The sequence below is a fragment of the Camarhynchus parvulus genome, chromosome 4A (genome assembly GCF_901933205.1).
Source record: "Camarhynchus parvulus chromosome 4A, STF_HiC, whole genome shotgun sequence".
Lineage (NCBI taxonomy): Eukaryota > Metazoa > Chordata > Aves > Passeriformes > Thraupidae > Camarhynchus > Camarhynchus parvulus.
The window spans coordinates 12,261,243-12,276,327 of NC_044600.1; the positions used below are offsets into that span (position 1 = coordinate 12,261,243).

Consider the following 15,085-nt stretch of genomic DNA (forward strand, 5'->3'; position numbering starts at 1 on the left):
ATTAGTACAGCTTCTCTTGGAAAATGAAAGCCATGAAACACTTCTTGTTTAAAGCTCTAACTCCTTGAGAAGGCTGTCTCTGCAGGGAACAGAACCAGGCAGTTAGGAGTGTTTACTGGCTTTAAAGGCCTTCTTCCATTTCAAAGAAACAGCAAAAAAATACTTAGCTATACAGGGGAAAGAAGTGTAAATTCAGCTGTGAAACAGGACTTAAAATGGTATAATCTCTGATGCTGATGATTCACTTAACTTACTTTACAAGCAAAAAATGTGTCAGCTGGTTACCAAGGCTTCATCCCCTTCTGGGACACTGGATTCAGGTTGTACCCCCTCTCATATGCCACTGAGAATAGGAAAATCCTGCAAGCCAAATGTAACTGCTTGCTGTCTGTGCACATTCCCTTTATACTGAGCAGTCAAAACCAAAATCCAAAGCAGAAGATGTAGTGTTTGAACCAGAAGTTAACAGCTCTGTCCAAGGTGCAGACAGGGAACAGGACTCTGCTTGTTCCTTAGCTAGCTCAATATTGCCTTATTGAAAAAGAAAAAAAAGGAATTAGTTGTTAAATCAATAGGAAAAAATCTGATTATTAGGAAACAGAGTGAGGACAACAACAATCATCTCTTTAGTGCAAAGCTACGCTCTAACTCACCCATATGAGCTACAGAATACCTCTGAATATTTCTATGCTAAGTGTGTACAAACACATCCATTGTGCTGACACATGGGACAGCAGGACCCTCCCCCAGAGCTCTCCCTGCACATCAGGGACTCACTGAGCTGTGCTCAAACTGGATACACAGCCAGTCAGCTGAAATAACTGATATTCCTCGATGCAAAACCAAATTCTCAGAGTTTAGCTTTAAAAATCTCAGAATGCCCAAGCTAATCCAGTCGTTGCTTTTGCAATAATTATAGAGAAAATGTTGTGATTATTAGCACAAATATAGAGAAAAACTTCAAAAGATTTTCTTTAGCACTGCATTTTGGAGATAATGTGCTTTACTTTAATATACAGTAGAAATGTCAAGGAAATCTGAAGTACAGAAGAGTTTAATTCAACACCAGCTCAACATATTTTGGCAATGTAAAATTCACTGCTGGCACACTGTTCAGCAGAACCATTTTTACAGGAAAACATCTTTCATCTATTTATAAAGAGCCTGAGGCTGATTAAGAGATGCAACATTGCAAGCCTTCCCAGACTGTGTTTGTGTAGGTGAATATTTATTATAAAAAGCATTCACTACAGTAAAAAGGACATGTTGAAATACCCTGCACTGCACAGTAAATGTGTAAGAGTGGATACAGCACTTCAGCCTCTGCAGCTGAGGTCAGGAAGGCACTCAGCAGCTCACCTGGCTCATTAACTGTGCTGGGCAGAGTTAATGCAGAGAACGAGACACAGAAAGCGCCGTCGTGTATTGGGAACAAAAGTGCAGCAACAAGTGAATACTCACAGTCAGGAAAACCCACAATCACCATAGAGAATCAAATGGCTCTTAAAAATGGGGCTTAATTCCCACCAGCAGAACCTGGAGCAATACAAGAGTCAAAAAGCAGAACTGCAATATTTGAGTTTCCTAAGGAGAAGAACCAGATTTGCATGAAACACAGCAGGAAAACAATCCAGGGAAAATCTGCAGCATGCACCATTTCTAGGCCTTCCAAGAATGCCAGTGAGTAGTTTTCTAAAAGGAGGAATGTTACAGTAATCAAATCTCTCCAATATGAGTATTTCTGGTGGGAGATGCAAGAAAGTTGGGAACATATATTTAACATGACAACACAGTTAAATTAGTACAGAAAAAATGCTAGTAGGAATTTAAAAAACAAAAAGCCAAGAGGCTTTATTTCAAGAAAAACAATTAATATCATATTATTCAAAAAACTTTGTCAAACAAAGTCATTGCAAGTTAAGGTCCTCAGAAAGGTTTGGACAGGCAGGATCCATTTTCTGAAGGTACAGCTGAAACCCACGGGAGGATGCATATGTTCAACATCACATACACATGGGTGTAAACGCACACAGCTTTGCATTTTGTGTGTACACTTAGAAACAAAACACACTTCACAATGTGGAGCTATACAGACTATACAATTTACACAGCTGGGTGTCATTCCAACCCCAAATATTACCATTTGCTAGAAAACAAACTTTTACTTTGTACAAGACCTTGACATGAGCAAGTTTACCCCTCGCTCAGGAGGCTGAAACTGAACAATAAGCTAAACAGTCAAAAGACTTTATTTCAACTTGTACAAAAGGCATTAAAAAACCTAAAATACATGCTTTACCAAATATATTACATCATACAAGTCAGTGTGGCGTACTTGATAAACCCAGCTCAACTTCATCCACTTTTAATGGCATATTTAGTTCGAAATGTAAAACTGACTACACTGGAAAACATTTATTTTAAAATCAATTTCCAAGTGCATTACCTAAAAAAAATAAATTGCTCTAGCAAAAAAAAAAATAGAAATATATATATATATATAACTGAGTGAAATAAGGAGCTCCCATTCAGAAAAACATTTTGTGTTCTGTGTAAGCATCATGTGGCATTTCATCTGATTCTCTCAACCAGGCATAGTACTCTAGACAATGTGTGAGGCATTTTCCTCTGTGCTTGGCAGATGGATTCCTTTTTAGAATGGTTAAATTGTTAGTTGCTCAAAACAAAGTTTAATTTCACAATTGGTGACTTAGCTAGAGTGTCAAAACACATGTGGGAACTGCCAACAAGAAAATACATCACATCTACTGAAGCTCTTTTTGGCCTCATCATGATAGTATCAGACACAGAGTAAGGCATGGAGATCATAGCAATCACAAGTCACTCACAATCCTTTTGTGATGGGAGAAGCATTTCACCCTCCTGTGTTACCTGACACGGATTTTTCACATGGCTTTAGTTCCACATCACACAGAGGTGTGCACTGGGGTGGCAGAATGGGAAGGAGACGAGCCTCTGTCAGAGGAGGAGGAAATGGAACGTGTGGCAGCCTCACGCTGCAAATCCTCAACCTTCTTCTGAAGCTCTGTCCTGATGGCCAGCAGCTCTTTAAGATTTTGGTGGATTGGAACCTGCCAGGTAAAGAAAGAAAAGGCTTACTGTGACTCTCATAGTGAGTTATCCTTTCCAGCAATGCAGCTGCTGTTGCTTTCAATAACAAGGAACTCAACACTTGTGAATTTCAGTATGTCAATATTTAGGGAAAGTGTTTCTTTAGTCATTTGAAATGAAACATTGCAGGAAACTGTCCCTTTCTAACAACACAACTGGCAGGGAACCTATTAAAAAGTGTTTGCAAATAGTTTTGATGGGATACCAAATATACTCCAATAAATGTACCTGTATCCCTTATTAATACCACTGCCAGCTAAAATTAAAATGCCTTTCCTGGGAATGATTTCTCTGGCCTGTTGGGACAGGACTTTACACATGGAGTTAAAAAAGCTGGTTCCATATGGAGCATCTTGTTACTCTTCTAACCAGGCATCCTTCCAGGAGTCTGACCCCTTCCAGTGAGAAAGTGCAGCAGCCAAGTGAATGGTGCCTGGACCTCCCAGAGTCTTACTCCAATAAATCTCTCACAGAAGTGCATTGTACAGGTTTCTGCTTCTGACATTACTCAGCAAACATCAGAGATGCACCACTCTGCATCAGAGCCCTTTCTCATATTCATCTGAAACATTCAATTATATTGTGGCCAAAGGAAGATTCAAGCCATACTGAATTTTGCAGCTGGATTTGTTATCTCAGACAAGCAGAGAGAACCCTCCCTCTCTTTCAAATTCCACAACAAGGCCAAAAAAGTTTTACTGTAAGTTGCTTTTAATTTATTTTATCCTGTACAAACTCTAATTGTTTATAGTTTTTGGAAAGAGCAAGAGGGGAAAAGAATTTAATCGCACTGATGCAACCATCATGGGGAAATGCAGCACTGGGATTGCTAGATGAGTAATTTATATCCTGGGCTTCTGGAATGCCAGGGAATTGCATTCTCCCACCATCAGTCCCTGCTGCTCAGCAGTCATTGCTAAGGCTGGGATGCACACCTGAGCCTGCCACCTGCACATGGTGCTATGTGAAGGAAATAGCAAAAACTGGAAAGGGTTTTACTTGCCATCAATACACAACTGAGTCACAACTTATATTTTTGTGAATTCCTGCTTTTTAAAGAACATACATCCAAAATCCATGCATTTGATATTGATATTTTCAAAACCTAACATAGAAAAACACCATTTAATTTTTAACTCTTGTTCTAACTTAAAACAATGAAATAGTACCAAAGGTCTTTTTAGGTCTACAATTTTTTGGCCATTTAGTTTTTTTCTTGTTTGTGGCTTAGCCCATGAACAGAAACTTCAGTGTATTGAGAAAGTGCTGCTCCCAGTACCCTGGGAGTCATCAATTCATCCAGCATGTCATCTACAGCAATTTTAAAAGCATAACTTTTGGAGTCTTCTGCAGAACAATTGCTGCACAGCACCAGCTCCCAATGACCCTGGAGCCCTGCCCTCACTGTGAATGAATTCCCTCTCTTGCAGTTTTACCCTCCATCCTCTATAGAAACTCTTCAGCAAGTGAGGCCACAAATCTACAGATCTCCTTCACTAATCAAACACAAAGCACACTCTCCAGAAAGCCAATCTCATTTTTCTGAGGTAGACTACAGAAAGTAGAACACCTACAAACATGGCAAAACTGAGCCTGCTGATGAAGATTATCCAAGATGCTGTAATACACCGTGTGGAAACTTCAATTTTTAGTAAAGATTGAGATTTTCTGGAATTGGCATCCCCTGTATTTATTTTTCCCCCCTCAATAAAAGATCACTTGCTCACAGACTCCTACTTTGGATTTCTTTAGGAATACATTTTCCTGAAACATGTAGGTCCCTAACAGAATGATTTAGCACTGGAATCATCAGTCACACAATGGCTCCCTGGTCATGGGAGATCTGTACACCCAATTTCTGCACAGCTTAACCATGACTCAGATTTCACACGGGCATCAGCTGCCGGGGTCACTGCAGAGCTCACACACTCTCAAAAAGCAGCTCCACAGAACTGGCTCTTGGGGAGCCTACTACAAATCTTTCCAGGATACAGCACACAAAAGCTGCTGCAGGACTTGGCATGCTCTGCAAAGTGCTCTGAGGAAGAAAAGTGTGGCTGCACCTCTCCTCCCTCTGCATGGCCAGAGCCTCATTCAGCAGCCTCGTGCTCCAGCCCTGACGCAAGTGCTGTTCTCCCCACAGGTCCGTCCTGAAGAGCAGAGCTGCCTCTCAATAAATTAGCTAAATAACAATAATGACATTTAAAAAGCCTGTGTATATTCAACTCACACACAAAACTCTTCAACATTAAGATTGCAAAATTACGCTCTCAAAGAATTAGGAGGTGTCAGAATGAAGATTACTTCTCCAACCTCAATTCAGCCTTCCTGTACATCTTTATAAAATCACTGGTCAAATAAATATTAAAATACTAGCTTCCCCCTTGTATTCCTCATTTACTCGGTGCACAGGCTGAAGCTACCTAATTAATGAGAAGTTATTCAATATTTAGTTTTCTTTGCAGTGTCTGACCTCATCTTTTATTTATTGTTCTGAATTTAAAATGCTAAAGTTTCCTTTCCTGTACTTTCATCTCGTGTCAAGAAACAAATTTATTTCTGCAGCACCCTAATGAGGTATGGGAGTATTAACACTCTACTTTTACAAACAAGGATCTGAAGCCAGCACCTCCTAATTTAACAGAGAACTTGGGAATTCTGCAGCTGGGGCATGAGGGTATCAAGCAGGACACCCAGTAAATAAGGACAAAAAGAGGGACCATTCTGTTCCAGGTGAGCTCCCTGACAACAGAGGAATCCCGTGGCAAAGGCAGGGAGAAACTTCATTTCTCTCAGGGGATGACTCTTTCTCTGCCTGCAGCCATGTCCCCTCCAGCCTACTTTCCCAGACTCTGTTCCATGGGTTGAACAGAAAGCCAACACCTCCAGCACCCAGAGCATTATTCACTCCTATTCCCAGCTAGACACAACTCTCTCACAGACTCTGTATAAAATCCATCTCTCAATCCTTTGATTTATTCTCAGTTCTTGAGAATTCATTGAGATTACTGCAGCCTCAGACCTCTAAATTGGAGGAATTTCTTCCAGGATATGAGCAGGACAGTTTCTGAAATATAATGTCACTAAAACCTCATGTTTTCCCTAGAGATGGAGCATTTATAGAAAAGCAGCCCCTTGCCCCAACAGAAGTCCTGTAAGTTTCCCAATATTTTCAGATGGGAGAACATTTTTCTTAGTCACATTCTCATAAGCAACTGAGCCTTCTTGGATTAAGTTTTACAAAACAATTCAGTCAGACACACAAAGTTGGGGACTCAATGCAAACCATTAGAGCCCAGCTATGCTGTGAGCAAGGCAGAGTAGGGTCTCATAGTAGGGAAAAAAGGGGTCATCTTCAAAATATTGGCCATCTTTCAGTAAGGGCGTGTTAGATTTAAACACTGCAGGACAGTTCCACATGAATATCATCATGCCATTTCATCTGGCAGTGTAAACACAACAGAAGGGTTTTCTGATATGATGCTTTTCCCAGGAAAATATTTTTTTTTGATTGCCATTAACACAGCATCATGTAGATGAACACAATAAACAATAAAATTCCAGAAATAGGTTTCACATATTCAACTTCCAATACACACTTCAATTTCATGAAATAACACGCCAAATTCAGTCTAGAAAAATCTCAAGCAGCTCAATTTTCAAGCAGCTGACAATAGCTGATTTTTTAGTAATAAAGGTTCATGTTCAAATTACATTATCATGGGGTAAGGAGAAGGTGGTATAGGCAGCTGAAGTATCACAGAAGTTCCTACAAAAAGACCTGAAAAGCAGCCTGGCATGAGGATGAAGGAAGAGTAAAAAGATGAAACAACATGAATTAAATTCTGTCATGAAAAACATTAAAATGTCAGTTAATTTCCACACTTCCTGAAGACTTATTCCCAGGGAGACCTGTTGCTGTCAGTGTATCCTCAAACCATCCTGTACAAATTCTCACAGATAACCATCTCCATTTTTGTCACTTCACCCTATTCTATTTCATTATGAGATTCCTCTCTCAATTAAACCTTCTTCAGAAGGAAATGAGTCCAACAACCTCCACAACAACACCTGCAATGGCTTGCTGTGAACGAGGTTCTCCTTCACTCTGCCACTGTTTAGAATGAAAGGAAGTGGAAGAGTGACAGATTCTGGAAGGAACAAGAAGTTTGAAGAAGATTGTTTATTACAAGATCTTGTTACCACCTTAACCCTAGAACTGTGTACTTGCACAGCACAAGTAGCATCTCCAAGGCAAGCTTTTATTACTGTCTTGTTAAGAAATCATGTAATTGGTTTGCCCAAGATGAATTTGTTGGGAAGCTGACAGCAGCTCTACTGTTTCCTAGTCTCTCATTCTGCCTCTCAATTAGGAGTGGAAGCTCAAAAGGTGACTCTGGACCTATCACCCAGCTGCATTCAACTTATTTTTGCTGCTCTAGTCCAGAGATTTTCAGCAGATTTGCATCCTTTCCTTTGTCACACCAGTGTCCCCACAGTGATGCTGCCAGGCAACACTCAGCTTCTACAGCCATCATTTCTGTCCATAACCCAGCTCAAAGTACAGAACTATTTCTGCTGCATGAGAGGTGCCTACACAGATGAAACTCTACCCAGCAGTGCATCTACAGTTTGGCTGGGCTGGAAAATTTCCTGGGCCATTGCTCCTCAGGATGTCTTTCATGTGCTATTTAAACTATTATCAAAATGTGCTGAAAACCAGTACATTTAATTTCTGTGATTTAACACAATAGTCCAGTAAAAATGAAGTAGAAACATAAAGGTGAAAGTACTACATACCTTTTCATGGTTTTTGGAGCGTGAACCTCATAAAAAAAATCTGCTACGTACTATTTTCAAGAAATAGAAATAGATTTCTCTAGTCACATAAAACTTACTATGAACAGTTAGAAGCTGATCACCCCAAAACAAAATTGGCACTAGCATCTAATATAGTAGCTAACAGAACCAAACAGGCACAAGAATATGGAGTTTGCCAACAGCACTAAGCAGTGGGGAAAAGGGCCTGGATCCTTGGGAAGTCTGACCTCACTCCAGGCATTAACCAAAAAGCTGGCCCAGTAAAAGCTGCACAAGAATCTGCCCACAACACTTCAGAAAGACTTTTCAGTGTTGGGGCTTTTTTGTTTTGTTCCCCTCCTCTATTTTTTTGTTTTGTGGTTTTTTAAAGTTTTTTTAATTGTTACTGCAATTTTGACTCAGGAAGTCAGACTACAGGCTGCTCCCCTACCTCATGACTAATTTTTCCCACCATTTACCCAAACCCTGTGCCTCAAGTCCTTTTACCTGTCCTGAGCAACACCTCAGCATTAAATATAAGCTTTACAGACTTCTCCCAGTTGTCCATGATTCTGGCACCTTTCTGTTTGGCTTTAAGCCCTAACCAAATTTTGTACCATCACATTTAAATCCCTAGTTTCATTCCATCACCTCTCCTTCACTGAGTTATCTTAAGGACCTAACTTTTTTTTTTTTTTTTTGTAAACAGAAAGTAAAAAGAATATTCAACTCACCAGGAAGATTTTATTTAGGGAAGCTCACATTTCTTCCCATTTCTTCCCATTTCAACATTTCTCTAAGTTTTCAGTTCAACTTCTCTCCACCAAGCCACAATTCAACATAGGACCTGATTCCCTCCTCATAGAACCTATTCATTCACCTGTAGCTACCTTCAACTTCTGCCACTCTTTCCTGCTACTGGCTTCTTCTCCCTTCCCCTTCCCTTCCTATTTCATTCAAAAGCAGGTACTTTTCCTTCACCTTAACAGTAGGGTACCTACTGCCTACACTGAGCAGAAAAATATTTACAAGACTGCTAAAAACATTCTTTATTACTAAAAATACCATTGAAATGAAACAATTTTTAAAACTGAATTATCCACATGTATCAAAAGCAGAACCTGGTGCAGTGTAATGCTGAGCACATGCCACTCCACAGTTATGATGAATTATTCCTGCTGGGGAAGGATTTGAGGAAAAATAAGGTGTTTGTTTTTTTTTTAAACTATGCCCACTAGAGAAACTATAGCTATGCTATACCATACACATACTACATCCCACATAAAAACCATCTAGACATAAGACAGCTTCATTTCCTCAGAAATTCAAGCCTTCCTCTTCACAGAATTACTACAGTTCACTTTCAGTATTGATTTTCAGGTTTTCATTCCCAAGGAATCCTTCAGGATCCTGAAGTGCTTTTGGATAGCAAAATTTGTCAACACAAGGATGGATAAAAGAGAAATTATAATAGTTACTCACTTACAATACCACCAAGTCTTAATTGGATGGATATCTAGTGTGTGTTACTCCACTAGCTCAAGGACAGCCATTCACATGAAAATTGTTCACCAGTGAATGCATTTTGCCTTGTTCAGTGAGCACAATTTATGTATTTTAGCAACAGGGAAGAAAAGCTGCAGAAGAAAATGGATATTTTAAATTCATTGCTCAGCTTAAGACTGTCAGTTTTCCAAAAACCTACTCTGTGCTTTGGAAAGACAACAATATCTTTCACTGGAGCTTTTTGTTCCTCTCTGTGAAGAACTGGAACTCTGACAGCCTAGTTAACAGGACACCTGTAGCAAAAGGCAATCTCAAATGATGAAGACAGCAATTTTCAGTAATAGTCAATACTTCCACACTCTTGCTCCTGAGAGATCAAGCAAAAAGCCCTGGCCTCCTGGAAAAACAAGGATAAAAATTATGAATTTTGGATAGCAAAATTCATAATTTCCCCACAGTTACCAGGTGGGAACTGGAACAACTGATACATTTCCAGACTCAGGAAACTGCAAATGCTACCAGCTGATGCCATTGCTTGTTAAAACCTACAGCCCACTTAGATTCAGACATCTGAGACATGAGAGAAATGGAGTGCTTGCCCTTCAAAATGTGTTAGAAATTCCCAAAAATAAAGATTATTTGCACAGTACTAGCTTCTGCCATTCTGTGCACATTCTGATGCTCACTATAGGATACCAATTTCTTTTTCTTAGGTAACTAGAGTTTCCTTCAGCATTCAGGATAAGCAGTTAGTCTCTATTTTATTCTATACTGATTGAATACTGAGACTTTCATCTATAGATAAAAATTATCTGCAGTAAACAAGACTCTGGAAATCTTTACTTGACACTCAACTAGAGAGAAACTACCAAGTACTGGCCAAAGCCTGCCTCATCTCACAAGAAACTCTGTTAATTGCAGGGATGAAATCTGCTTTGCTAAGGCTACACTCAGCTGTCTAAGCCACAATTCCTTCTCCTGACATCTCCTGCCTCACTCTTTCATCCAAAAAGAGGGACTCAGGACCAGCAATGCCAAGCAGTTCCAGGGCTGTGTGATAGCTCTGTCCTGCCACAAAATGGTGGTAAATCAAATGTGTGGACTTCGAGAAATATCCCAATGGCAACCTGCTGGGAGGGGAACACAGCAGGCAGCGTGACTGAAGGCAGGGATGAATACATGAAGACTCCATGTGCCAGGCAGTAAGTTACATGCAGTAAGTTACACATTATCCCATTACATGCAGGATAAAGCATTTCAGTAATTATGTTTTCCAGTTTATTGTCAGCAATTTTCCCAGTGACACTCAGGATCTTATTTGTTGTTTTCACTATACAATATTCTGTGTTTATTGACACTGAAGCACAGCTAACGTCTGATTGCTCAACTGTTCAACACATCAAATCCTTTGGCAATAGCATCAAATAAAAGCAGCAATTGTAAGCTATTTATATACTTTACAGTCATTTCTGTACATACTGAACAAACAGCTTTACTTATTCCTACCTTTCCCTTTCTTTAAGTGAGCTGCTAACCAGCCAACAGAATTTCCTGACTCTTGCACAGAAGTTTTGAGATTGCCTTTAGCAGATTATTCCACCACAGAAGCTGAACTGAATTTCTAGGTGATAGATGGTGCTAGCCTTTTACTCTGGATGACAGTCCACACACATGAGGAAAAGAATGAATATGAAAAATTACAGGGATTTCTGTGGTTTCAACATGAGCACTGTGGCCAAATTTACAGAACAGAGCTTGAAGAGAAAATTAACAAGCATAGAAAAATAAAAAAACCCACATAAAACTAAAATTAAACTAAGCCCTGTCATCCAAGCGTTAAAACATAATTTCCAAGAAAGCATAAAAAGAACTAAACATATCCTAATGGACTTGCAAAGTTTGGTGACTAAAATGCATTATTTTCCTTGCCTCTCACAGCTTGACTTGAAAGGACTGGAACTTACACTCATGCTCTGCATATGTGAATGATGGGGAATGTTAGTTCAAAACTACTGCCCCTGCAGAGATCATATGCAAGAACATCATTGTTGTGTCCTCCCCACCTTCCAGAGATGCCCAAGGAGATACCTAATGACCAAAACTCCTCAAATCAGTGTCAAGAAGAGGATGAAATGACTACATAGAAAAGGGAAAATATGTATCAACTGAAAAAATTTAAAAACATCATATTATCTAATGTATTCCAGACTAGCAGGGTCATCTGTAAGGCCATACCCACAGATCCCACACCTCTGTATGACAGAATGGAAGAGCTTCTCTTCCACATGTCACATACAAATACACATTTCTCCAACTCAAACAAAGAAAGAGCAAATCTGAAAAAGGTCTTCTCAGTCAATGAACTCAAATAAGACAGAACTTAGATCTATCTAATTTTCTTGGGACAAGAAGCCAATAATGATGGAACACCTCCAAACTCAAACAAAAAAACTTATGACCTTGTTGAAGCACAATTTAGCCACAAGAAATGTCCACAGTTAACCTAGAATTTTCCACAGTGTTCAGTTCTCAGACTCCTCAGCTTTGAACCCTATGGAAAGAGGCTGTGTGTCCTTATGTGCACAAGATCTATTGCAATACAAAATAAACAGGGTTCTTGATGCAAATAAACATGATCAAAATCACCATCTCAGGCTTCCACAAAGCTCAGACAGAACTGAAGTTATATCATTCTGAGCAATCTTTATAGAACACAAGAATAATGCTAAACCCTGTATGTCCTAGAGCAATGAAGTATATGCTCAGACTGTACCACACTGGTAAAGGTTGAGACACAGATATTTGAAGACAGAATACAATAATACAAAAACAAATAAATAGTTATATCAAGTTAGCATTCAGTAATTTTCAAATAAAAAAAAATTACAGGTCATATATACCCATTTCCAATAGAAAAAGCAATGAAGTGCAATGAAACTTCTCTCAGTCCATTTGAAAATCAAGCTCACTAATCAAGTGGAAATGAGAAAACCTAAAATATTGCCTCCAACCAAAACCTGCCCTTCTGCTCCGGTGAGATTTCTCTCCCATAACATCAAGCTGGTTCAAAACAGGTATCAAAGATCCATTCTGATTATATTCAAAGTACTATTATTCATCTTCCCTTAAATTCACCTATTGGGCTTTTTCTCCTTTTTGGTGAGCACCTCAAAAACAATAAACATGGTTGATAAACATGTACTGATAAAACAGTACAAGGTTGCCTTGAACTAATCATCAGACAACTTATTCATGTTAAATATTTCATTTTCTCTTATATCTAGTTGAAAATCAAGATAACACATTAAAAGGTATTCAACAAAATCACCTTTTATCAGTAGGCAGGGATGCCCATTATTTTAATAAATCCACTGATTAAGAAATTTTTTCACTGAAGATAAGTGAAGACCTGCTGGGTGTCACAGGGGTCATTGCCTTTTTTTCTCTCACTGAATGCATCTGAATGTTACTGAATTGGTTAACAGGGTGTGACACCAGACAATGCAAACACAGAGGAAAGCAAACTTAGTATATTGTGATTAGTATATTCTTATTGCACTTAGTATATTCTGTGATTGCAGAAATTGTTTATTTACTTGCTTATATGAGTTTGTGCTTTCATAATTAGACTGCCAAATGCAATTCTGCAACAAAAAATTGTAATTTCTGCTGCTAATTTATCCAAGTAGATTTGAAACACTCCCAAATGTTGGTCATAAACATAAATTCAGGCCAGAGACAAGAAGAAAGGGATGATGTATCAAGACAGAAATTATGTGGCAGAATTAAAAAGTTGAAAGTTTTTAAGTGCTTGAAGAAAAGCAGGTGCAGGAAAGTTAAGGCAGTTACCAGACCATCACATTTGTTCCCTTCAGCTGCTGGAGGGACCTGCTCTCTCAAGTGAATGAGTCTCATGTGCAGAGTGACTGAGGAGCATCTCCCAGAGAAGCAGGCAGAGCACTCAGCAGTGAGCAGAGCTTTCACTAAGAGATGACAGCTCTGCTATTTCCTCATTATGTCATCTCTTCCTCACCTTTCCTCTTTTGGAGCAGGACTGGCTTTCATGTGGTTCACAAAGCCTGCTTGCTCTCAGGGCCTGGAGATCTTCATCAAATACAAGCCATAAACCAACACTACTGCAGGTAGTGCAAACACCACCCAAATGGTACCCAGCAAACAAGCTGAAGGAAAGATGGCATTTTGCTAAAAAGCAGCTGACAATTTCACTTGAAAATTATGTAACTTAAAATACACCATCTTTCAAAGTTTTAACAAGTAAGAGAAACAAAGCACCTCAGTGAGAAAAGCAAGCAATCCAGATTTTTCCAGGACCTTAAAAGGTATTTCTCAGAAATCTGGACTTCCACCAGTGTAGTGGCCTTGAAACTTACCTTGGAAAACCATCTTTTACAACAGCCTCTGACTTGTGGATGTCTAATAAATCTGAAACTCACATCTCATTCTAACTGCTAGAAGATGAAAGCACCTTTTGAGCAATCACTTAATACAGGTAATTTATCATAATATGCTTGGAGGTACCTTGGAATGTTACCTTAATAAAGAGATGGTGTAGCAGCCTCAGATATATTATGGTTATGACACAATCTGAATGTTCTTTCTTCAGACTTCTAAGCATGAGAACATATGGGGCATTTGTCTGATGAGATTTAGAGATTTATCTGAATAGCAGACATTACTTATAAGAACAAATACTGGATGAATCAAGGAGCATGTATAGGGAGTGTTTAATCTTTAGTATGCCAGCTTAAAACTATAAAAGTCAATTGAAAACAAGCATCCATGGGATGCTTAGTTTAGAGAGCCTGCAAAATGAGTTGGCTAGTCCAGTTCTTTCAGAAACTGCTGCTGTAATCTATGTCAGTGCAGGGGAAAGGGCAAGACATGATTAAAAACAAAGGTACACAAAAACTAGGAGAAGGTCAAGGCAATAAAAGTATTAAAAAGTGTTACAAAGTATTACAAAAGTAATCTTCTGACAAAAAAGACTGTTAATCATTACAAGCCAATACAGTGATACTGTAACTCCCTAGTCTGTGGGTGACTGTAGAAAAAGGAAAACATCCTTTTTCCGAGTTTGACCTCATCCTGCATTATCTTCATGACAAACACCTTTTCCCCTATCAGCTGAATTATGTGCAACAGATGAGCACTTTTGTATTAAATGCTGCATTTGACACTATGAAAAATAATAATTTCTCTTAATCTCTGTGACCTTCAGTAAAACAAGACATATGAGAGCTCCTACCTGAGGCCGCATCCTGGGGTTCCACCTGATGTAGTAATTCACCCACAGCTCCAAATGGTTCAGGCTGGCAACAGGATACAGGACATGGTTTTCATAGTTTACATAGAAGGGATTTGTGAATTCCTCTAACTGGCTGTTTATATAGGACCACAGAGACACAGTCTTTGTGCTCACCTCCTGATTGGAAAAAAAGTAAAAAAAAAATAATTCATGACATGGACTGCAAAATTTTAAAATATGATGTTACTATCTACATATTAGTAATTCTGTCAGAATTTTGCCTTATCTACTAGAAAATTACATGCAGTCTGAGAACACTTCCAGTAGCTGATCACTGAACAGCCTTAAAACTTTAGCAAAACATGTGAACACTTATTTTGG

The 15,085-nt window shown here is 39.0% G+C and overlaps 1 protein-coding gene across 3 annotated transcripts in view; it reads right to left on the bottom strand.

Moving 5' to 3' along the window:
- Window positions 1–1,825: 1,825 nt before the first annotated feature.
- Window positions 1,826–15,085, bottom strand: part of MTMR1 (myotubularin related protein 1) — a 37,950-nt gene continuing 24,690 nt past the window's right edge. For all 3 annotated transcript variants that reach the window (XM_030967360.1, XM_030967359.1, XM_030967358.1), the window contains 2 exons: window positions 14,705–14,881; window positions 1,826–3,092 (listed from right to left, as the gene is read on the bottom strand). In XM_030967360.1, coding sequence (XP_030823220.1) covers window positions 2,928–3,092; window positions 14,705–14,881 — 342 coding nt within the window. In that variant the 3' untranslated portion in view covers window positions 1,826–2,927. The remainder of the gene's footprint in view (window positions 3,093–14,704; window positions 14,882–15,085) is intronic.